Below are 26,069 nucleotides of genomic sequence, written 5' to 3' on the forward strand. Positions count from 1 at the left end.
TTGTTTACGTCAATGAGTATAAATTATAATACCTACGTTTATAGATAAAATTATATCTAAAATCATGCTAATGTTGGATGCCAATGCTTCAGAAACTAGAATAAATAAAATGGTCGTGTGGGTAGTAAATGGATTAATTTTTTTATTTATTTTACTAATTTACTAGACAGATGATATCATCTATAGGTTTGTGTTATGATCACGGTCTTATAAATTCTAAACTTCGATCATAACAATATATTTAGCAGTGACGGGTATAGAAATACATAAAAAAATATTTATTAATTAAGTATTGTAATAGTACATTAATTTTAATTGTGCTATGTAATTTTGGAGCAGAGCCACACTTTCAGACACTGTTTGAATGATTTAGAAAGTAAAAGTAAACTCTATAAAGTAACCTACGTAGTTACCTACTCTTTTTAGTCATCATTTTAACGTACTCATCATTAAGTTATAAAATAGAATATTTTTTAAAATTAAATATATTAAGCTATTGAATAGCTAAGAATATAAATATTTGATTTATTTAAATTCGCATTACTTATACATATTATTATATTAATATATTATAGTAATCGTCGTCGCTGTCCGCTGAATATGCCTTTACTGAAAGTTAGGAAAAATATCTCGCCACAATATTGAATATATCATATTATCATTCTTATCTATTGTTGATGTTTATTTTTCGCAGATATTTATACCAATAACTATATTATAGTTAAGTTATTAATAATAATCTTAATTCTTAATTGATATTTGAAAGTTTAGAAATTAATATATCTCAGTACAATTGATGAATTGCGTACCTAGCTGGTGGGGGGGGGGGGTATCGGGTATGGGTGTATGCTCTCCTCCCTTTGGAATTTTATATTTGTGATGTTTTTTCACGGTTATAGCCTTTAGAGGTAATACAATAATAATTGGAAAAAGTTAAATTCCTCACATATTTTATGGTGTATTACAATAAACAGCCCCCTCCCTAGATTGGAGCTCCAATTACGCTATTGTCTCAGTCGTCACTCGTCACTAAAATTATTATATATTAGATGTCTATAATGAAAAATATACTCATCCAAATCTTTTGATACCCAATTACTATTTTTTGAAACCATTTGGCTGTGTTTTATAATATTTATTAATAATTAATGTATGAGAATTGTGATTGAATGATCTCTAATCTTGTAAGAGCCTATTTAATAGGCTAATATGAGATTATTTTATTAAATTGGTACACGACGTTGAGTATACATTTTAAATTTTTAATGCGTTTATAATATAATGTATTATCTATAACTATAACACTATAATATAATGATTCTCTTAAAGGTTTGAAAAATCACAAAAGCGCGGGGTCGTGTGGTCGGTCGGACTACAGAACTTGGACTGGACATTTGGTGTCACTGGTTACGGTTCATACCGTTGCTCCGTGTCCGTATTCCCCGTTTTCAGTTTGTGATTGTCGCCGATCATGTATGGTAGTTTTTCGCTTTCGTGAAACATGTGCTGTCCGCTTAACGTAGGCCGACCGTCGATGTTGTTATTATTGTGCATCCGTCTGTCTGATTATAATGTCAAATACGTTTACTGTTGAGAAAAAATCGGAAACCAAATCCAATCCTCAGTACTCGCCCACCATCCGCGTACAAGCCGAATTGTTCGAACCCACTGACAACAGATATCCTGTGTTCAATTATCAGAAGTTGCTCATCGAAGAGGTAAGTACAACGAAGTCGAGACTATACATGTTAGCTATACACGCGTATATACTTCACACACACACGCGCGTGAGAACACGCACCAACACTCACGCATCATCCGCGTACGTATTACAAATTGCAAAAATGATTATATTATGTGTTTATAAATACACTAATAATTATTGCATTATTATCACATTATAATAATAAATCACGCCACATATCGGGATTCATATGTATAAGTACAATGCTGAGATCACAGACTTGCGATTGTATTAATGTTTGTCGGCTGCTATTGTCACAATAACTGTGAAGCATTGATATGTTCTCTCGATTAATGATTATGATACCTATGACTTACCGATTTTCCTGTTATAAACGTTGATCGACTTTTTGATCAGTACTGGATAACGCTTGTACGTTGTGTAAGTATTTAGTTGTATTCGATTCCTCGCTCTCAATGTTCTCATATCCACATTGAATTTTCTACTAATTTTTGGCAAAAGTTGTTCCTATTATGAGGTAGCCGTGAGATTGTATATTTATTTTTTTAATAATATCGATTGGTATATTGAATAAAACTTTAATCGACTACCAGAATACCTAGATTTTTTTTATGTTACCTATTTCAAACTTCCAGAAAAACATATAAATCAAATTATCATATTATCATGTAATGTCTTAAAATATTTTATTTATTGTTAATATTGTATTTTTGTCTGCTAGAGATATTTATATAATTGTTGACATTTTTATTATTTTATAAAGAAACTAAGAAACAACCATATTTTGTCTATTATAATAATATACCTGGTATTTTATTAGTAATAATACATTTAAATATTTATTATTTAAAATGTATTTTTTAAATTATTAAATAATGAAATTAATTATCAGATTAAAAAATACTATTACCTATTCTAAATGATTATCTGTATCTATAAGACTTATTTTTGTTCATAAACATTTAATAATAGTGTATTTTTTATTCAATATAAGAAAATATAAACAATGAGAACAGAAAGTAATTAGCCTACTGTAATACCAGAGATTATTAGTAACTTGACTTTTGTCATTTCACATACCCCTTCTTAAGTTGTGTTCATGTTAACTTTAAAATACAAATTTTGGACTGACAAATATTAAGGTTTTGTTCTCAAGCCTTACCTGAATGGTTTCTATTAATTTAATATTATAAGGGTATAAACTTATACTTACCTAAGGGTAGAAAGTAGGTTTGCATGAAAGATTTAATGTTATATTTCATTGTTATGCTTCCACAATTTGAATACTCTGTAAATTGATACTTGATGAATATATCTAAGTAATTATATTTTAGTGTATTAAATGAAATGATAATTAGAAATATTAATTCAATGTAGAAAATTATTGTTTAAACTGTAAATTAATATTAGAAATTGGAAGACATTTTCCATTACTATTAGTTGTTCCTACAGTAATAAATTCTTCCTAAATTGTTAAATTTAAAATTATTGTTTTATTAAATATAGTTAATTTAGTTTATGTACTAATAGTTCTATACCAATTAAGAATGTAACTAATACAATTATAAGATCACTATATATCTACTTTTAGACTTTAAAACAAAATATAACTGGCATAGATTACACTCCTGTATTATAATTGAAGATAATAGGTAGATTACCTAACTATATTCAAAATAGTGTTTTATAATAATTACATTTATTTGATTAGGTACCTATTAGTTTATTTTGTTTTTATAATTGCAATTTAAAGGTCTAACAAAAATACATTTTTAATTTAGGTGTTTATCCTTATATCTTTTTATTGGATATATATATATATGAATTTTATTATTAATATAATTAATAATTTACAATAATCACCCTTAACATTTAACTTAGTATAATATTTGATTATATTTGTATTATTGTTTACAAATAAAATGATAAATAAATAATTTAATTATTAAATATAATTAAATAACAGTGGTCTTATTTAGGTGTATATATGATGCGTTTTATAATTTTGTTATTATTATTTGTTAGTGGCTTGGTGCAATTTTCTTCTGCCTATCAGTGTGGCCATACATTTAAATGATAAATAAAAATATCTTATCATTAAATTATTTAGTAGGGGGTAAAACTTTATAAAATTATAATATATTTATTATTTTGGAATATATAATGTCATAAAACATGTTATGCTATTGTGTTTTATACTAAATTTCTATAGCTAATAGTGGTTGATGGTTATTTCATTTAAATTGAAAATCAAAAAATATAATATGATTATTAATATTATTTTTTATGTAATGCTTTTAGTTAACATGCAATTCTATAACCTATTATTGTATTCTTAGTAGGTATACAAGTATCATGAGCATTCTTTATTGGAATCTCTTAAATAAAACAATTATAAATTATTATTTTATAGGTAATCTAAAAGTTAATCAAATATTGTTCATAATTATGATAAATGTATTGTTATAAATAAGAAGCATATTTTGATATTGTATTACGAAGGAAAAATAAATTAAGTATAATATATATAATTGGGTAATCATATTTTACAATGAATTAAATAGTTATGGTAACTGTTAAATTTAATTTAATTCGCTCCAATATCAATACTTATTCATAAAAATAAGTTAATTCAAGTACATGCTACACTGTATTATGTAATATGCTTGGTATAAGTTGTCTATACGTATTCAACCCTACACAATATGATGTAGAGAACCTGGCTTAATGGTTATATTATATATGGTTATAATCATAATTTATTATAATAAATTACAAGATTAAAATAAATATAATCATGGTTTAAAACTTGTTTTGGTATCTATTTCTTATCATAAGGCAGATAACAATATTAATAGAACGAATCTTGGAAAAAACAAGGTATAAAAGGACAATTTAAAAAAAAATTAAATATATTAGTTAATTATGAAATTTAAAATATAATATATATATATATATATAAGATATTTTCATTAATTGATCAATTATTAATAATAATAATTTGATACAAACATTTTTTGCGGGATAATTATTCTTATACAATTTTTATATGTGTAAATAATCACTTTTTAATTTTCATGATCAAATACCTAATATATTTAGAAATTTTTTTTGTTCTTTTTTCCTTGGTTTTTTTACCGATTACCTAAGACCACAGAGTAAACAATAAATTATTTAAATTTATTGGAAAATGACATAATATGGTATAATGTAATATGTAGAATCAGAAAGTTATATAATAAAGTAAAAACAATATCTTGTATTTTTGTTTATTATTTGTAATATAAATATTATATAGTTTTTCTTGTATTTTGTTATAGAAAAAACGTCGAAGAAGGGATCAGCAATCTTATACTCTTGAAGAAAATGATGAATCTATAAAACAATTGGCAGACCATTATGAACAAAAATATGTAGGTTTCCAATTGAATGTTTTGTTAAATATAAAATTATAACTATAAATTAATCAGTAGTTAAAGTTTATGTTAATAATAATCACTGATTTACACTAAAATGAAAATAATTGATCATTATAAGTTTAATCATAAGATTCATAAAAACTATTTTTCTGCGGTAAATGTTCTATATTACCTATAGTCTATAATTAAAAAATGATTCATTAAACAGTAAAAAAGGATTAACAATTTTTGAAAATATTTTTAAAGGTTATTGCTGACAAAAGTATCTTTAAATATATAACCAAAAAAATTCTGATAATTTTGGTTGTAATTATTAATTTAAAATTCAATATAATTATAACAAATAATGTTTGTATGCAATTTAAATGAAAAAACTAGGAGTGCTGAAGCCCCTCTATTTTTTTAATGTTATATTATGGTTATGGATATCTATTACTATTAAAATCTAAATTAACATAAAATAATTAGGGGGTGCTAAAGATACTCCCCCCAATTGCCCCTATGTTTGTATGATAATTATGTTTATTTTGTCTTTAATAGGGGTTTAGTGGTGTTAAGAAAAAGAAAAAGAAAAAAACTGCCTTCTATAACTATTCGGAACTTGCGGCTGGTTATGATGAAAATGATTCATTCATTGACAATACTGAAATTGTAAGTATTATGTACACCAAATAATAATTATATTATAAAAAACATAATATAAAGTATATTTTATTAAATATTTATATTTGTTTGAAAACAATTTAAATCCATATAATAGACATAATTAATCATTTTATATCCTTGAGATTATAATTTTGCAATTTATTATTTGTATCATATTATACACTATTACAGAAAATTAAAGTAATTAGTATGTAACTGTATAATCCACTATAATCCATTTTAGTAATTTATTTACATTATTTTTATTGATAGTTGTTTTGTTTTTATATATTATTTATAATATTATTTGTCTTTAAATATAGTGCGATGAAGTCATGCCAAATGAAGTTGAAACTAAACATGGTGGTTATTATGTAAATTCTGGTTCTTTAGAATTCAAGAATGTTTATATGTCTGAAGATTCTGAAGAAATAAAATCTAGTCAACCTCGTAAGGTATGGTATAGTAATATGTTGCAAGTACATGTTGTAATTATTGCTATATTATTTAATAAAGGTTTTATATTTAAAAAATTAAAACATACATTTTGTTATTAAATGTTCTTAGCATTTTATAAACACTGTAATAGAAGATAGTGATGAAAAATTGCCTACTTTTGCTGTTTCAAATAATTCAGAAAAAAATTCGCTAACTGAAACTAAGGTATTTGTTAGAACTATTATTATTTATTTATTGTGAAAATTAATCTTAATACTTTAATATTATGTTTTAAAGACTTCTGATACATCTGATGATTCATCTTGTTCTGATGAAGAAAAAGAATCTTTAAAACCTATATGTACATCAACACTTCCAGTGAATGGCAAAGTTAAACGAAGACAGTCAATTGATTCTGATAGCACTGGTTCTATTATTCCAACTAAAAAAAAGAAGATCAATACAGTTAAATCATTGATACAAGAAAAAAAAGTTCAGATACCAGAATGCAAGCCAAGTATTTTGATTTTTATAGTCCTCAGATATTTTAAAATAGAATATTCTTGTTACCATATATAATTTCATCGTAATATTACATTTACTGTTAATTGTTGTCTGTATTTTACCTAGTTAATTGGTATCAGATTACTTATTTTCATTCTAAAAGACTTCATTAATTTAAATATTTATTAAAAAAAAAAAAAAAACTTTTATATTAAACTATGTAAAATGTGTTTGATTAAAAGAATATTCAGAATAATGCAAAATTAGTTTCAATTATTATTAAAATTATTTAATTATTTTTTAGGTTGTTCAAAAGATACTTTACCCTTATCTTCTGATGAAGCAGTTACTACAGAAAATAATGTTAGTAGTTCTATTATTGAAACAATTGAATCTGTCATATATGGTCGTTCAAAACCTGCAACTGTTTCATGTCAGTATATATATATATATAATATATGGATTACTTTAAAAATTAAATAATATATATATTATTGATTTCAGTGAATTTAGAGAATGATACTGTTAAAAGTACACAGATTGTAATAAATCCACCTATCAGTATTGATGTACCAATATCCAATGGTATTCATAATGCAACAGAAGAACTTCCTAAAATTATAGTGGAAATTATTGAATCAATTAAGACTGAAGCTCAAATAGCAATCCAAAATAATTCAAACATTTTTTCAGAAGAAATAAATTTAAATCTATTAAGGTATAATATATTTACTACTTTTTTTTAGGATCTTTTTTTTTTTTTGGTTATGTAATTATCTATCTAAATTCAACTTACTATTAATGTTCAAAAAACCAATTTATATATGAATTAGTTATTTAAAACATGAGTGAAGCCAGGTTATTCAGCTAGTTACTCTAAAAAAATACATAAATAATACTAGTTAATATATAGTTAGTACATTATTAAATTTACAGTAAACAATGTGTCTCTTTAAAGTTAAAAATTCATAACAATTTGTTTTCATTTTTTTCTCAGTTATAAAGTATACATAGACTGGGCTATTTATCACATTGCCTGTAATATATTGTATAATATAAACATTTTTTTAATTGATTTTTATGTGCTACACTATTATATTAAATTATTTTTAAAGTTCAAATACTTTTTTTTTATATTATAAATTATTTATTTTGTTTTTAATACATTTAACATTTTTATATTGAAAATTATATGCTAAACAATTTTCATAACAAAATTTAGTTGATTTATTAAACATTTTTATATTATTAAATAATGTGTTTCTAACTAATACATAGAATAGTAGTTTTTTACTTTTAAGATACATTTTACTGAGTTATATGTTTAATACTAGAGTGAATTTATCAATTTTAAAATTTAAATGTAAGATTATGTAGAGCTTTCAGTTTTTTTTTATATGTATTAAAATTAACTTATGAACATATTGAAGTTATAAAAAATATGCTAGTAAAAGAATTATTCTTAAATTGGACATCATTATTTAATTTTTATTATTATGTTTTAGTCTTGAATATCAAAAAGAAGTAATACCATTTAATGCACAACCAATCTATGCAACATTAGCTGAGCATATGTTATGTGATAAAGAAAAGCTTGTAAAACAAGTAAATAAGCTGGTTGATTTAGAAGAAGAAAAAATTACTGAGCCAATTGAACGGTAAGCATTTAGTATGTTTGAATATTTATAATAACATTTATTTTATCCCATTTAAAATTATACCTTACATGTTTAGGTTAAAAGATGCAATTGAAAAAATATTACCATCAGTTATTGAACAATATAATCTCGATTGTGATAAAATTTTAGATCAAAGGTATGTTAAGTTTTTTCAATGGTATTAAATATTTTAAGTTATAATAACACATAAAAATTAATGTTACATTTATTGGATTGGTGTAACCTAACCTTTTTAATAAAAGTGTAAAATAAATCGGCTATACATTTATTTTTAGTAATAGATATTGTTACCATTTGTTATTCAATATCATTTTATGGTATTTATATATATATTGTGAAACAATATCAATACTAAAAAAATACATCACTAAAAACAACTATTGAAAAGTTTTATTTAATTAATTTTAAAATTATAACATGTGTATTCAATTCTTATTGTACATATGCTAGAGTCATAACATAAGATTAAATATTTTACTTAACAATATTTTGAATTTTTTATGAGACAAAATATTATTTTTCTTGATTATTTATTTTATCGATTTGTTAATTATGATTAAATTATATTAAAGTTCCTTTTATTCTAAAATTTTCAGGACTGTTAATGGAACTTCTAATGATGGATTGAAATCAAAACATGGACCTAAACGACCACGTCGTAAATTTCCTTGGAATGAAGAGTTTAGGTATAATTTTTGTTGTACTATAATATCGATATCATGTCTAAGACAATTTTCTGTCATTTTCAATATCAATATTGAAGTTATACCTCGAAATATCAGTAAAAATTATAAGTGATTACGTTATTGAATATATAATTTATATTTTTATTTATTATTTCCATTAAGTAAATTAATTAATACTATAAAAATTAGTAAAAATAATTATTTTCTAATAACTTAAATATTTCTTTTCAATTATTCAACATGTAATCAATAGAATTTTTTGTTAAAGTGATCAGAGTTGTTTGTCTTTTAACTTATAAATAAAATGAATGATAAATTGGTATGTTTTTTTGGTATCAGAAATTATGTATAATGAAACACTAGTAACAAAGTTTTAGTTTTCAATGTTCTTCTGAATCGAAAACAATTTAAACAATATTGATATGAAACATTTTTTCATTAATAATGATCTCTAAATTAATGATAATAATTTTTAATATCTTGCATATTAAACTCATTGGCTTCTATACGTGGTGTTTCACAAAGTTCTGTCAAATTAAATATCTTGTGTTGTAATTAATATTTAAAAAAAAAAAAATTTCATAAAATTAATAGAAGCTTCTACACGTGTAATATAAATAATATAAACATTATTATTTTATCTGTACCAAAAAAAAAAATTATAAATATTTGTATTTCATGGGTAGTACAATCATCTATTAATTTTATGAAAAAAAAAAAATTAAAAATTATTGATTAAAACACAAGTTTTTTTGTTTGTCAGAATTTGTAATGCACTCTGTATAGCTAGAAAAAATAGTTTTGTTTTATGTGATATGATAATATTATTTAAACAATTTTTGTTATGACACCATTATGTATTTATATAAATTATTGTTATAATGTTATCAGTACTTACAATATTACATACATTTAGATATGAGTTAGCCCACAGAAATATTATCCCAAAAGAGTTAGTATTTGCTGGTTTATAATTCATTGAACCATAACCATTTTTTTAGCCGCAGAATAGATTTGTTTGTGCTTATTGATTAAGCTCTACTTTTTCAACTTAATAGTAAATTATAAAAGAGAAATGTATGCAAACATTTTAACTCTCAAGTTTATATCCTTTGATTTTAATAATATTTTAAATTAATGCATAAAAATGATTAAGAATATTAATTACATATTTATATCATTACAGTTTATTAACAGTATTGCTTAATTAATTGTTTTAGAACATTAGTACGAGAAATTATTAATATCCGAAAAACTACCTATTCTAAAATCAGAAGATCCCACCCGATAGAGGAGTTTATTACCCAATTCATAAATAATCAAATCAAACCATTATGGCCAAATGGGTGGATGAAGTCTACCAATATTATAAAAGAACTTAAAGTAAAAGAAAAGGATTCTAGGTAATGTTTAAATTTTGTATTCATACTTTTGTAAATATAGTATTTGTATCTTTTTATTCTTTTTTTTTTTATCTATTTACCTTATTTATCTTTAAATTTTAAATGTATTGATTAAATAAATCGTGGAAGATAATTTGAAAAAAAAAAACAATTTTTTGCAGGCCTAAACTATCAAAAAAACAACCATTACACAATAGCCCAATTAAATTGCTAAGTGCTATTAAATTGGCTTCTGAACATAAAGTTTCTAATTCTGCCATGAACAAACTGCATAAATGGAATAAACAAAAATCTTCAAAAATATCTGACCTTAACACAGGAACAACTACTAAATCAACTAGTCAAACTCCACCTGCAACACTATCTACAACTGCTTTGAAATCTGCTGCAAAGCAATTTTATAGTCCTCCTCATACAGTGGCTATTAGTACTTTAAGTAATGATACTTGTCCTTATCAGGCAACTATTACGACCACGGCAATTAATGGCTGTAAACAAAAAGAATGTGAAAACAACAGTGTTATTGTAAAAACAGATGCACCTAGTGGAGATATATTAGATTTATCGCCAATTAAATCCAGTTCAATATCATATGCATGTAACAAATTAAAAGATGTTACTGAGATTTGCAATAATACCTCAAAAGATAATAAGAGCCCTTCAAAACCGGTAAGATTGAATAATGTTTGAATATGTTAGTTTTATCCACCGAAACAAATATTTTGAATAAAGTTTCTATTTTTTTTTTTTTTTATTTATTTTTTTTTTTATATAATATATATATTTATTTTTTTGATACTACATTTGTTATGGCTTAATAAAATGATATGTTCAAATTACAATTAATTTTATAAATTTTAAATTAATCAATAGTATTACATTTTTGTTTTATGAATGCTTTTGATCAATTTACAAAACTATTAATATATTAATGTACACATTGGCTATAGTTCTTTTCCTTATTTCACACTTATTTATTTTATTCTGTTTTATGCATGTAACAGGCTATATCTAGTCACATAGTAACATACAGTTTTTTATTGAATTGGTTTTGCACTTCAAGGTGTTTGTTATTAATATCTTGTTCTATGTTAACATTCATAGTTTTTAAACAGTTTTTGGTGATTATAATTTTTTATTGATAATCTATGTTTGTATAAATGAAGGATTGATTTTTATCTGTAATTAGTAATTACTAATTATATGTTATTGATTTCAATTAAAATGCTGACATAAAAATCTGAGTTACTATAGCAAACATTTATTGAGTCTATTAAGTAAAATGAAAAGAAAGAATTTACATTTAAATACAATTACAATGTTTTTTTTTTTTTATATATCAATGTGTTTGTTTTGGTTAACATATCATTAATTATTTTTAAATTACTAGATAACTCTTCTCTTTTTTATATTGAAAGTCCACATTTAGTGTGAATTAGGAAAGGGGCAATTCTATAGATATATAACATTTTAATAGATCTGTGAGCAATGTACAATTGCCTTTAAAGATAATACAATTGAATCAAGTGAAGGTTTAGTTGAAAAAAATAGATTCAAAAGATTATACCACAAGATCGCCCCTTTACAAAATAACTCAATGTAGGTATTTAACTTTTTCACTTATAATAAAATTAATTTTTATCAAAAATAAATTAATGGACTGGAAAATTGATCTATGTTTAATGAGGATGATTAATTATACATGGTTAATAGACAATGTGTTGTATATGTTTTTACTCTCATTAATATAAATGCTATTAATTATGTTGCATTTATCTTTAATTTTACAAACGGTCCTATCTTTAATATATTAATATTATCTAATTTTTATTTTATTTTTTAAAACCCTATTGGAAAAAAAATGGAACAATAACCCTTTTGCCGACAAATAATTAAGATATATGTAATATGTGTGTACCGCCTAAAATATACTTGTTGCAGAAGAGGTTGAAAATTAATTAATCTAAGTAAATACATAAGTGAATTAATTATTTGATTTAAAATTATGTAGTTAATTTTATTGATATCTTTTTCAATAATGTTAACAAGGTAAATTGAAGAGAGAGGTTCATTGTTATATACTTTTATGTGGTACATAGTTTATTGACTTAGATTTGTTCTAAATTTGACAAATGGTACTAATTTGTATTCATTGCTTAATGATTAATAAATAATATATTAATGATATGGATGTGGATTGTTTAATCTAACATTTTAATGGTAATGGTTTTCTGGCTTTTTCCATATTTTGTCTTAAAATTAGTTAGTTATGTCATTAAATGATATTTCTTTTGATACCTTAAAAATGATTATTTAAATTGACTAATGCATTATGGTGGAATATTATTTTATTTTTATATTAGAATAGCTGCAGACATAGGCGCTATGTACATGGGTGTCCGGGGGCTCAGGCACACATTGAAATATTATTATGGGGTATTGGGCACCCATTAGAATATTGGATTTTACGGGGACATAATATTGACCAGAGGCTAAGCCCCATCCTCCAAATAATACATGTATGCCTATGATACCAAGGCACCCATTAAGTTTTTTAAAAATTGGCGCTTATGGCTGCAGTATTATACATTACTAATGACACGCACAGTTAGAATTTTAGGCAAAGATAGATTGGCATACTAGTTATTTAAACTAGTATTGTTAAGGAGTTGTTTATATAGACACACCCATGGATATTAACTACTAAGCAAATTAGAAATTTATATAGTATAACTATTGTTCCTATCTTTATTTTTAATTAATTCATCAAAACTATAATTCAATCGAAATTAATAAGATAACACATAATAATGAAATGGATTTCATTTGTATTTATCATTTTTAACATTTGTAAATTTTAATTATAAATGTGTAGCGACACAACTTTTAGGTAAACTCCACTTAGTTGATTTATATACTATTTAAATAAAATTAGGTTTTGTCAATATTTTGAACATGTTAGCAGGATTTGCAAATTAGTCCAAAGCACATGATTCAACAGCCAATTTCTCGAAAACAAAGATTGCTTCAGGAATTGCATAATAAACCTTTGCCTGATCAACAAAGGTTATCAACCAATAGTTTTACTGTTGATCAACAGAGCACAAAACCAAAAGTTGGTTTATTTATATATTTATTGTATATTATAAGCTAAGTAAACAAAAAAATTAATTTTTGTTTTGTATTTTTTAATTAAGGATGATAATTCAATTTCGTCTATAAATAAATTAGACTGTATAAAAGGTGAAAACAAGTCGACCGGTACAGATATGTTAAGTCAAATAATCAATGAATCTTTAAAGGATAATACGTCACCATTACCCTCACAATTTACCACTAATAGTAGTTTCTATAAAATTGTACGTAGATAACGGTTAATTTTTCTTACTATGATTTTAATAATTAATTAACTTATAAATTGGTGTTCAGAAAGATGAGACTAAATCGCCAACCTCGGTCGTAGTCAAACAAGAAATCAAAAATGATTATTCAGATTGGTCACATAGTGACCGGAATACAGCATCTAGAACACCATCAAGCCATCGATCATCCAGTACTGAACTTGCGGAAAAAGAAGCACAAGAAGTTATTCAAGAATTGTTAGATTTGAATAGATTATCTTGCTCGTCACAGACCACTAACGATAATACTTTCAAAAAACATTCGTCTATGTATACTTCTCATTCATCGGACACACTTGTTAGTTCACCACTGGGAGTCATCCATCATCCAGCTTTTAGGAATTCATATAGTACAGTATGTATTCGTTGATAAATTGATTTCAACAGTGATATCAGTTTAAGTAAAAGTCGTTTTTTTTTTTTTTTTTGTCAGTCAAGCAGTACAATGAGTAAATCAACTCATGGGACAACAATAGGTATTCCAAAAATGAGTATTGGTTTCAAGGATGAGTTTCTTAAGCACATGGTGAAAACTGAAGAATCCACTTCGCGACTAACTACAGAAAGTTTTCAGTAATTAATTATTGTTATTACTCATAGGAAGTTTGTTTTATAATTGATCGCTTTTACAGAAAACATGGTATACCACACTATGGTCTTATACAAACTAATGCTCAAATGTCAGATGTAAGTCGATTTATTACTGGCACACTTAATTACACTTCTAATACTTCTAAAACTCCAACAAGTTAAATTAATATTTATAAATACAAATAATTTCAGAACTTATTTCAGCAACAATTCTTTTCAACATTGAATACAAAATCAAATAAAGATAAAATGAGTCATAATTCAATAACGTACAGTAGTAAGTTAATTTAGTATGAGTTACATTTAATTTGCACTAATTACAATATTAAATTTCAGATAAAAACGAATAAAGTAAATGTATTTTATAAGTACTAATATAGTACAATACTATAAAGATATTTGATACAGTCAGAAATATCTTGAATTCACTATCTGAGAGTAATTTATTTTTGTTTTTATTTAAATAATTAGTATTATATTAAACTAGTAGTATTATAATTATTGAGGATAGACCTCGTGATTAATGTAAAAAAAAAGTAATATGTGTACATTAGGTATATTTAAAAAATAAATGTTCATGTATATAATATTGTATCATCCATATTTATTTGCTCAGTGTACATTCCATTAAAGTCCATCCTAAACATAACAAGGACATAATAATGTTAGTACATTGTTAATTATATTTTATAACCTATTTTTTTTCATAGGTCTTATCATAAGTTTAATTTTTATTGTATTTTCTTACCTGTACAAAAAATTGTATATAATATTACCGCTGTCTAAACGGCTCATTTTTCTTATACATTTTAAGAGGTCAATCATTGCAGCTGTAAATTTGTTTTCTAATATTTGTATATTTTTTTCAAAATCGAGTTTCAGGTGATGACTTTTGGATAACTGAAACAGAATAAATAAATTTATTTAAATTTTAGACATGTTTGATAAGAACAATTAAATTAATGATTAACATAAAACACCAATTTAAATTTAAGTACAAAAAAAAAATTGATTTTAGTACAAATTTATCACAGTTCAAGAGTTTTATAAATAACAATAAATTATAACATTCTTAAACACAATAAATTCATTTTTAACCATATTTTATTTTACAGTAATAGCCATTAACATAACAATGTTGGAAACAAGTAATCACATCTGTATTAAATGTTGAGAAACATTTTTTTATTCAAGAAGTTTTTATGAGTTATAAAGTTACTTGATTATTAAAAATAATATAATGTAAGTTTTAATGTATAAATAGATACTGACAAAATATTAATTAATCTTTTTTCATAAAATAATGAACTTATTCTTAACAGTATTAATGATTTTTTTTTTTTTATAATACATCAAACCCTAATAGATAATAAAGCTATATTATATACTAACATACATTAATTTTATATCTTTTTCGTAGCTCATTTAAGCATTTCTTAAGTTTAAGAAACAATCTTGTAGTATACTTGAGCTTATTCAATTGAATAAATATTTGTCATGACTTGATATCCAATAAATATGAAGGAGATTAAGCCTCCTAAATCTTTACTTAGTTAAGCTGATGTAAATAAACTATATGGCACTGATAATAACATTGAGTTGTCAATAATCAAGATAAAATTTAACTTACTAAAACATAATCACTGAACTCAGTACATAATTCTAATAAATAGCGACTACTTTTCATTAAGTCTGGATTGGTAACCATACAATTTTTTAAACAAAGGTTTAAAAATTTTTGTTGTTCATCTAATAGCTCGTCAACATTTTTCACCTAGATAAACAACACTATCAATAAAAAGTTAACAATTTTATAAAGTATAAATACTTTGTATTGAATAGCAGATGTAAAAGCTTGCCACTGTGTCTCAATTACTTCTTCAAACATATAATATTCAAGATTTTGAACAAATAACAACATGTTTTGCCTTAAGTTAAAAGCTTTCTTGTAGGTTATTGCTGAAGTATTGGGTATCTTTTTTAAATGTTTGTCACATAGCCATACTCTATAACAATGAAAAATTATTAATTAATAAGAGTTAAGTTTTATTGATGCAAAACCAAGACTTTTCACCCCATCACATGCAAGAATGAAAAAATAAATTAGAATACAAATTAGAATTAAAACCACAGATGTGCAGCTTCTAATATATAGGTATATAAATAGATAAATTAAAAATTTTGTGAGCTACATTTGATTTATTCTTCAGAAAAAACTGCAGGGAAATGTTCCATAAGTTGATTAAGTACATTTTTTATTTAAAACTGTTATTATTGTGATTGGCTTATAAAACATTTTTTTTTTTAGTTACGTAATACATGTTTACTGCTTTAAAAAATGATATGACAATTTTATGAATAATTTACGAACCACTTTTCTAAACAGTTTACTCGTGTGCAAAGTACTCTAAATATTTCTGACTTTAAAGAACTAATAATCAAAATATATATATGTCTTTTTTAACCAATAAACACAATACGTACATTCAATTATTTCTTATTGATTTTCTTTAAACATTAAATTAAAAACTGAAAAAATAAGTTTACACTTGTTATTTTAAAAAATTGCATCAAAATTATTATTTAATTAAAAATAAAAAATAAACATATCAAAATATGTTATTAGGATAACGAAATTTTCATCATTAAAATTAAATTTCATTAAAAATTGACTATGCAAATTTCAAAAGCTTTAATTTTTACTCAGTCTATTTGGAAACCTATAATATGACATAAATATTTTTGATTCACTTACTTAAGTAGTTGACGTTCAACATTTTTACATAATAATAACAATCTGAATAATATTTGATAATTTGAGATAACAGTTTCGTTAAATATAAGAGACACTGGCCATTGTGTTGTTAATCCCAAACAGAAAGATTGTATTCCCAATAAATTTGAAGATGGTTGAAAGTTTGTATAATCTATTTAAAATATAAATACAAATACATTTATATTTTAATATGAAAATTTTATTTTGTAATTACATTTTAATTGAATATAATATGTGGGTACTCAGTTATGTTTGTTTCCAAAAATAAATTATTTTCTGAGCTTTTAACTAATATTTTTTGTAATAGATTTTTGAAATTTATTACATTTTAATACAGTTTTTTATTTTTAGTTTAACTAAAAAGACAAATTTGTATATAATTGCTATAACTATAATTATTTATAACTTACCTTAATGGATACACATTAATATTTAAATGAATACTTTTTCTTTTACCTTTTTCTTTTTCAGTTTGAATAGCAAGTATTTTAAATATTTGAAAACTCAATGGATCTTTTTTTAATTCCATTTTAATGTCATCTTTGTATTGATCTACACATCCAACATTTACTCTTAAACAAATATCTAACAATGATTCCAATCGGTTGTAAACAATATCATCTGTTGGTTTTTTCAATTCTTCATCACATACATCTAACAGATGTACTACAAAATCTCCTTGTTCTAGTAAAAAGTAGCGTTTAATTGATCTGAAATAAATATTATTTTTTCAATGATTCTTTACTAATTTTAAAATTATTTTTTACTTTAATCTGTTCATAAGGTCATAATCAATTAGTAATACATTTAATAGACTACTACTTGCAAACATATAAGCATTATTTATAGTTTTGAGATAATTTGTTGAATCAGAACACCACATAGAATATACTAGTTTTTCATTATTAGCTGATGTATAAATCAAATTTGATTTATTTGGAATGTCTATGATAAAACAAAAAAAAAATTTATTTATTTTGTTATTTTAGTAAAATAGTTAAAAATAATAATTTATGACTTACTACAGTGATAAAGTGCATTTAAGTATTTTCCAGTTCGTAAGATAATTTCTTTAAATTTTTCCAAGTAAGATGGAACATATTCATTTCTAACTGTATAACATCTATTCCAATATTTCTCTGTGTCATCACTTAATATTAGGTTGCCACATTTAATCATGAACTAAAACAAAACAAAATAAAACTTCATAATATACATTTAAAAAAAATAATGATAACAAAAATCTGGTAAATACCTCATCACAAGGATCAAATACTTGTCCTTTAAAAATCCACTTTTCTAATGATTGGAAAAATGGAATAGTTGATACTTCAACCATTCCTGCCAAAAGTTTTTTAAGTGATTCATCTATATAACACTGAGTCATTTCTTCATGTAAAACTGATAAAGTCTGACCTCCTTTCTTCTTTTCCTAACATTCATAATTAAATATTCAAATAAGTATAAATATTTCCAAAATGCCAAAGTTAAATAATAAATACTTGTGTTATTATTGATACAATACGGGCCACAAATTCCATTTTGTAAACATGAGCCTGGGCAGCAAATGATAATGATTGTAGACCAAGTTCTCTAGATTTGTGTTGATTTTCAAGACATATTATAAAGTTCTATAAAAATAATAATTGTACAAATTTATGTATTTCTATCATTTAAGTCTCTTGTTCAGATAAAATGTAAATTCTATAATATTATATTCATCAATATGGTTACCAGGTTAAACTTAATAAAATGGTCATTAAAAACACTTACCAAATAATCACGTATAAATTTACTTATGTAACAAGCTAATGCTTGATTAACATATCCATTATGGCTCTGACGATTTTCTTCACTAAATCTACAAATAATGGTATAAGCTGATACTAGTCTTAGTATTTTTGGCACTATACATTTAAACTGTGGATCTAAGCAGACAATTAAACAAATTAGCATACAACACCAAATAAATAAAATTAAAACAAGTATATTATGATAAATTAAACAATAGAATTAATTCTAGTTAAAGTTGGTATAAGAAACACATACAATCAAAAGTACTATTTTGCAACCCCTGAAATTTTCATATTTATGGTTTATTGCTAGATAATAAAAAACAAAAAAATAAGTAATTATTTAGTTAAGAGGATGTAGTACCCGCATGTGTTGTTTCCGTCTTATACACTTATGACATGGCAAATTTAGCCCCATGGGTTTTGAGCATTCTCAGTAATTTTTGCAACCCCTGGGCCCTGATTGTTTCCCAAATTACACCACAATATATAAATAAAGAAATATGTATTAATAGTATTTTTTTTCTAAAAAGTTGTTTAATTTAAGATTTTGATTTTGTACATATTTTCTTTATTATTATATTACAAGTGTTCCTAAAAATAATGATCAAGTTTAGAATGTAGTTGTTTTTATCTTATTAACAAACCTATGGCCTCATTAATATTGAAAGTAAGTGGTATTTCGAAGTTGTTTGGAATAATAAATTTTGTATGGAAGCCTTGAAGACAAGACAAAATATCACCAACTAAGTCATGTTCTTCTGGATTTGTGGTGTCTATAGTAAAAAAAACAATATAATAAAAGATTTATTTAAATATAATTATTGAATATATTAGAAATAAGACAATGAATAATCATACTATAACATGTCATGGGTATATTAAAGTAATCTAGGGCTTGATATTTTCTTAAGTTTTTCCAAAGTGGAGTTTGTTTACAAACACTTTTTTTCAAGACCACTTTCTTCTCTTTAATTTCTTTTTTCATTTGTCTTTGTTTTTGAAATTCATTTCTTTTCTATGAAAAAATATTTTAAATACAAAGATTATTTTAAATAATTTTTTTGTATTGTTTATACCAGGGATCTCCAACCTTTTTTATGGCCTAATCTGAGATACATTATGGCAATAGGAAACAACATTTTTTTAAATTTCTTACTAAGAAATTAATAAATTAAAAACAATGATAACTAATGTATTATTTTCAAAACATTTATTAGCTTGGTAAGCCAAAACCTGCCATAGACTATAGGTTAAAGACTGCTGTCTAGACTATTTTATGAGGAATAGAATTATTTCAAAAATAATAGCACTTTTATTGAGATATATTAATATTAAATCATCATATGCCAGATGATATGACTCATGTTTTGTTATTTTGAGTACATAAATTAGTATTATAATTTACTTGATTTAAATTATAGAACGAAGAAATACAAATAATTATCTTGAAAATATAATATTATCCTTAATTTTTGATTTATATCAGACAATTGTCTAATAAAAAATTGTAAATCTTCTAGTCTTTTTAGTAATTAGTTTTAAAATTAAATTAATAATATTTAGGAATACAATATAATATTATAATATATACATTAATACATAATATGTCTATCAGTCTAATTTTTTAATTTTCTTATTATTTATTGTTTACTCTCAAGTAGTAGTATTAAATGTAGTAATAAACCTCAATTTCATCTTTATAATGTTGTGCAACTTCTGAACAACTTGTATCCTTCTCATATTCTTTATACCGCTTTTCCATAAATGCTTTTAATTTTTTGTCTTCTCTTATTTCTTGAACCAATTCCATAAATTTATTAGCCAATTTATGATTCCTGAAAAAAAAATCAGTCATTAATTAATTAATTATCTGTAAAAATAAACAATAGGTATAGTTAGTTTGATATTTTTCCAAATTTTTGTTACTAAAAACTAAAATATTTACTAACTCAATGCACTGTGCTTTTTCTTTTAATTTATCTTTATCATCACAATTATGCAACAGTTTCTGTAATGCGCGTTCTTTTGAATTTTCAAGTGGAATTTGTTGAGAATCATTGCTATTCCATATTTCTAATTTATCAAATATATCTTCAACGGTACTAGTTGATCTGGATAAAAAAACAGCGAATAAAGTGATGCTACATTCTACCTATATAAAATATCGATAAACATGAAATTAATAAAATTACTTGAAACTCGTAATAATTTCTTTGATTGGTATTCTTGCACGGTCCATTGTTTTATATAAAAGTTAAGTTATGAAATTTTAAACATTATTTTGTTATATTTCATTCTTTAATTTCTAAATTATTTTAACGGAAATGTAAAAAACGGAATTCCATAAACATTGATAGTATTATGTATGGTAAAATGACAAGCTTAACAATATGTTATCAAGTATTATTGTTGGGCATGGCGCCCACATATTATTACTCTGTGGCATGGCGGGAATGTTGATAAGTAGTTTGAGTGTACAATCCATACACAGTTGCACCAGAGTATATTTTGTCCAGTTCCAGTACCTACCACTAGGTCATTAATGTTAGGTTACAGCTTACTAAGTTTATTCAACTGACAACTGACTTGTTACTAGTTATTAGTTAATCACAAATAGTGAAATAATTAGAGGCCTTAATTATTTTTAATATTAAAACAACATCATAATACATACTATACTTTTATAATTTATTATGATACCAAATTTGAAAATCGTAAACTGCAGCCACCTCGGCCTAATCTTCTAACAGTAAAAATTCCAATTTTTCATCGGAGAGAGTTATTAACTAATAAAGAATTAATTCGAAAATGTTGTCATGTTTTTCTTGAAAATGGACTTGGTCACTTTGATGGATAATGATAATAGTTAAGATAATCAGCATGACAAGTAGGTACCATACTAAAAAATGTTATTTTTTATAAAAATACCAAAAATATTTTTCTTGATTAATTTTTTATTAAACTCATTAGTTAAGAACCTATATAGTTATATCCATTATTAATATGTATTAATATTCATATACATGGTTTTATGTATTAGTTATGACTTGATGAGTAGTGGCGTATTTTCATTTCACCCCCCCTCACAAACTAAGTTAGTAAATGATCAAACCTCCGTTGTAATTTTATTATTTACTAAATTAGCGTCTATGTTATACCTAGTCGTTATAGATCACCTTTTTGTTTTTAGTAATTTTTTTTATAAATTGCCATGGTGATTTATCATATTTCAAGAATCAAACTATTTATAACTTTATAGGTAATAGTTCGATATGTGTACTAAATATCTACAGAAAAATTAATAATACATAACCTTATAACCTATGTGGATCGTGTAATCGCACTATTTATTGTCATAAATTACGTCATTAGACTATAAAAAATAGGTAACAAATAAAAGTAAAAATTAAATGAATACATCGAGGAATACATTGAAAATATTTTATCTAATCGACTGTGAACTAAACTGTGAGATCATTTAAAATTATATTGATCAAAAGGTTACCCAATATTTAATTAATTTAGTAGGTACACCAAAAGTAGATATTCCGAATAAAATGCATACAACTGAGTTTTAATACACTTTACTAAGTATTGGTAAAAGATGGTGGTATGAAAGTTCCCCGGATATAGTGTGACGTTGATAGCTATTTTGAAAAAAGAATTTAAAAATACTGATTATTAGAAAGAAAAAAATGATTAGAAATTAGTAATGTTTTTATAAAAATAGCTTGAGGCAACGACATCATTATTTTGAAATTTGTTTAAGAGGCCGTCGTGGTAAAAGTGTTACGTATACAACGCTCAAGAGATGGCGTTGAATTCCATCTCGCCGCCGTCGCGGTAGGCCGTAACCACGCCCATCGTGTACGCGACGGGGTCCGCGTGTTGTAATCGCGGGAGAGGTACATTATTATTTCACGGACGGTCGTGCTGAACGTTTCGCATCAAACGTCATTACAGGCCGTTACGTAAATTGTCGCCCGTGAATTCTATACGGTGCGCTGGCTCGCTACTAGCTCGCAAGTCGCAAACCTATTTTTTAATTAAAGCTCCTGTTTGCTTAAAAACATTAACCAATAAATTAAGCCTACAAATTATTATACACCAGAACTCGATTTATATTTCTAACCCAATTACTTTTTAAAATACATGTGAAATAATAATTTCATTACGATTAAATAGATTTTTTAGCAATAGTGTTGCGTATTTTACGTTGTAACTTATAAGTGACATGAAACAATTTTTGTACGATAATATTTTAATCTCCTAAATAAATATTAGCAACATTTTAAATAGTTTTGATTAATAAATATTGGTGTATTTACTTATTTTAATTTTAAACATATAATACCTACATAAAATAAGTATAAAAAATGTTATAATCAGGGCTGTGAATTTATTGTTTTAAAAATCATAAAAAAATTAATTTCAAAAATGTTATTGACATTTATAGAAAATAACCTAAAAAGTTGGTAACTGAGTATATCAGTACACAACTCAAAACAAATCAAAAATTTTTGAAATTTTTTTCACGTATAGAAAAGGCTAGTATAAACATAAACATTTAGTGAAAATTTCATATGTTTACGATCATTTGTTTTAGACTTACACCAAAAACCAAAATCGATTTTGTCAAAAACCGATTTTGCGTAAAAATTCTCGTTTTTTCTTAATTTTTATTTTGTTTTTTGGGCGCTTTTAAGAACTATATTGGAAAATTAAAATTTTGACCTCCCAAAAAAAAAAAAATATAGGTATATAAAAAAAACACATCATTGTAAAACCAATACATTAAATTCTTGCTCCGCTCAGAATCTAAAATTTTAAAATTTTAAATGTTCGTAATCAACTAGAAACAAGTCAAAATGTTTTGGAAATTTTATCAAGTAATTGATAAATATACATATGGTTTACATTCCAAGTGTCTAAGGTTATTCGTTTTTCAAATCAAGTGAATATATCTAATGTAAAAATTTCAACTTCAAACGCTCATAAAAATGTAATTTGACTTTCCGGTAGAGATTTTTGTTTTTGATAAAACTAAACAAACTTATGAGGAATCTTTTATTAAATTTTCATGAATTTCTAATTCGAAATAATTTTCACATTTTCGTTATTTTTACGTCTTTTGTAAAAAATCGAACTCTAAATGCTAATAAAAAAATAGACACTGTATTTTTAATATTTTTTAACTAATATTCTAACAATATATATAAGGAGCCTTGTATTACATTTGCAAGATTTTTGACCCAACGAATACAATTTTATTGACATTTATAAACAAAAAAACTAAAAAAATTGAAATTTGAAATTGTCCGTAAATAACTCAAAACGAGTCAAAATATTTTAAGAATATTATTATGTATAGAAAATGAGAATATAAACATTTAGTTAAATTTTCAAGTATTTTCAGTTATTCGTTTTTGAATTTCAATAAAATAAGAAAATCGTTACATGAGAAATGATGGAGTGAATATCCAATGTCATAAAAATTTGATTTGAATTTCGAATAGAGATTTTTTTTATAAAAAATTAGACGAACTTACGAGGAATCTTGATTAAATTTTCAAATCATAGATTTAAAAAGAAAAATTTTTAAGAATTTCTAACATAAAATAATTTGCTCATTTTTTTCAATTTTATGTATTTTATATTTTGTAAATTAGAATTTAAATGCTTATAAAAAAAATGTAGCTATGTATTATTAATATTTTTCAACTACTGTTAGAAGCCTTTTATTAAATTTTCAAGCTTTTTTACACAACAAATCAACAAATAACATTTTATTGACATTTATAGAAAAAAAACCTAAAAAGTTGGAAACTGCAGAGTACCTATATATCCGTAAACAGTTCAAAACAAATTAAAATATTTTGAAAATTTTATGGTGTATAGAAAATGATAATACAATATTACAGTGTACTCTCGGTAACTCAAAGTTCACAGGGAAAAAAATAATTGGACTAACTACAAATATATCGAGTTATCAAAATTTTAATGTAGAGGCGTAGCCAGGGGTTTTTTATGGTGGTGGGGCTAAATAATTTTAACTTGAGTTATTGAAATTCAAAAACAACAACAAAACAAAAATATTGAAAATATATTAACGTTGATTTGCCGTTAACATATTTACTATTTTAAATAATTAAAATTTGTAAGACAATTTCCGTATTTAAATTTAAAAAGGGTGGAAAAGCAAGTATCGCTCTGCTGTATAGTAGTGATGGAGAGTAGGTCACTATAATGGATGTGTTAAATTTGAATACAATGACAGGTATCATTATTGTATACGAAATCGATTCTGAATGATGATGGAGATAATTTGTCAGTCTAGGATTATATTATATTATTAGCTATATTTAAATTGTAATATATTGACATATCGTTATTATTTTACGCAATTTCGTAAAATATTTAATTTCATACGCTCGTACATTTTTTTCTACATTGTCGCTGGAGTTTTTTTTTTACAGTGATTTGAAGAAAATAATGTTATAGAGAACCTTGTATTGGGTTTTAGATATAAATCACTTAAACATTATGAATTTTCAACTTAAAAATATCTTGCAAATTTTCGCGATTTTGACATATTTAGTAAACATTTGAACTTTACATGCTTAGCTTATAAACAACAATTATGACTAACAATTTTTGAATTTTTTTTTACTACGCTAAGTGCAACTTATTACAAACCTTGTATTATATCTATTTAAAAAATTTTTTGAAATGCCAAATTTTTTTTATTGGCATTTCAAACAAAAAAACTTAGACATAGGTACATCGAAAATTTCAATTGTCAATAAATAGCTTAAAAAAGTCAAAATATTTAGACTTGGTGAAAATTTCAAGTATTTAAAATGATTTTTTGTGTTATACAGCAAAATAAAAAAATCGATATTTTCGAAAATTGATTATGCTTAAAAATTCCCGTTTTTCCGTTCCTTTTTTAGGTTTTTATTTGACGTTTTTGAAACTACTAGAAATTTTAACTCACCAAAGTATCATTTAGATTCATTTTCCATT

The 26,069-nt window shown here is 24.2% G+C and overlaps 2 protein-coding genes across 2 annotated transcripts; one reads left to right on the forward strand and one right to left on the reverse strand.

Annotated features, from left to right (window-relative positions):
- Nucleotides 1-1,346: 1,346 nt before the first annotated feature.
- Nucleotides 1,347-15,058, forward strand: LOC132928849 (ubinuclein-2). The gene is made up of 20 exons (XM_060993761.1): nt 1,347-1,718; nt 5,026-5,118; nt 5,665-5,775; nt 6,093-6,224; nt 6,337-6,432; nt 6,505-6,724; nt 7,016-7,144; nt 7,216-7,429; nt 8,217-8,369; nt 8,446-8,526; nt 8,987-9,076; nt 10,297-10,479; nt 10,641-11,148; nt 13,442-13,594; nt 13,677-13,838; nt 13,909-14,235; nt 14,314-14,453; nt 14,513-14,567; nt 14,664-14,748; nt 14,808-15,058. Exons 1-20 carry the CDS (start codon nt 1,572-1,574, stop codon nt 14,819-14,821), a joined length of 3,093 nt encoding a protein of 1,030 aa, XP_060849744.1. The 5' UTR covers nt 1,347-1,571; the 3' UTR covers nt 14,822-15,058.
- On the reverse strand, nt 14,560-21,415 carry LOC132928850 (gamma-tubulin complex component 2-like). Its single transcript, XM_060993762.1, has 16 exons — nt 21,236-21,415; nt 20,993-21,154; nt 20,728-20,878; nt 19,902-20,058; nt 19,688-19,816; nt 19,021-19,175; nt 18,750-18,878; nt 18,503-18,679; nt 18,270-18,429; nt 18,015-18,192; nt 17,704-17,957; nt 17,227-17,398; nt 16,300-16,477; nt 16,102-16,245; nt 15,220-15,371; nt 14,560-15,110 (listed from the first exon to the last, which is right to left on the reverse strand). Exons 1-16 carry the CDS (start codon nt 21,280-21,282, stop codon nt 15,047-15,049), a joined length of 2,409 nt encoding a protein of 802 aa, XP_060849745.1. The 5' UTR covers nt 21,283-21,415; the 3' UTR covers nt 14,560-15,046.
- Nucleotides 21,416-26,069: the final 4,654 nt, after the last annotated feature.

This window comes from Rhopalosiphum padi, chromosome 4 (assembly GCF_020882245.1).
Source record: "Rhopalosiphum padi isolate XX-2018 chromosome 4, ASM2088224v1, whole genome shotgun sequence".
In the NCBI taxonomy this organism is placed as follows: domain Eukaryota; kingdom Metazoa; phylum Arthropoda; class Insecta; order Hemiptera; family Aphididae; genus Rhopalosiphum; species Rhopalosiphum padi.

Bases quoted from the DNA above. Each gene is read 5' to 3' on its own strand.
- LOC132928849 (XM_060993761.1), top strand. From the start codon at position 1,572: ATGTCAAATACGTTTACTGTTGAGAAAAAATCGGAAACCAAATCCAAT. The intron at 6,225-6,336 runs GTATGGTATAGT...AAATGTTCTTAG, and splicing joins AATCTAGTCAACCTCGTAAG to CATTTTATAAACACTGTAAT. The intron at 14,454-14,512 runs GTAATTAATTAT...TCGCTTTTACAG, and splicing joins CTAACTACAGAAAGTTTTCA to AAAACATGGTATACCACACT.
- LOC132928850 (XM_060993762.1), bottom strand. From the start codon at position 21,282: ATGGACCGTGCAAGAATACCAATCAAAGAAATTATTACGAGTTTCAA. The intron at 20,879-20,992 runs GTTAGTAAATAT...TTTTTTTTTCAG, and splicing joins GAAAAAGCACAGTGCATTGA to GAATCATAAATTGGCTAATA. The intron at 15,372-16,101 runs GTAAGTTAAATT...ATTCTGTTTCAG, and splicing joins AGTTCAGTGATTATGTTTTA to TTATCCAAAAGTCATCACCT.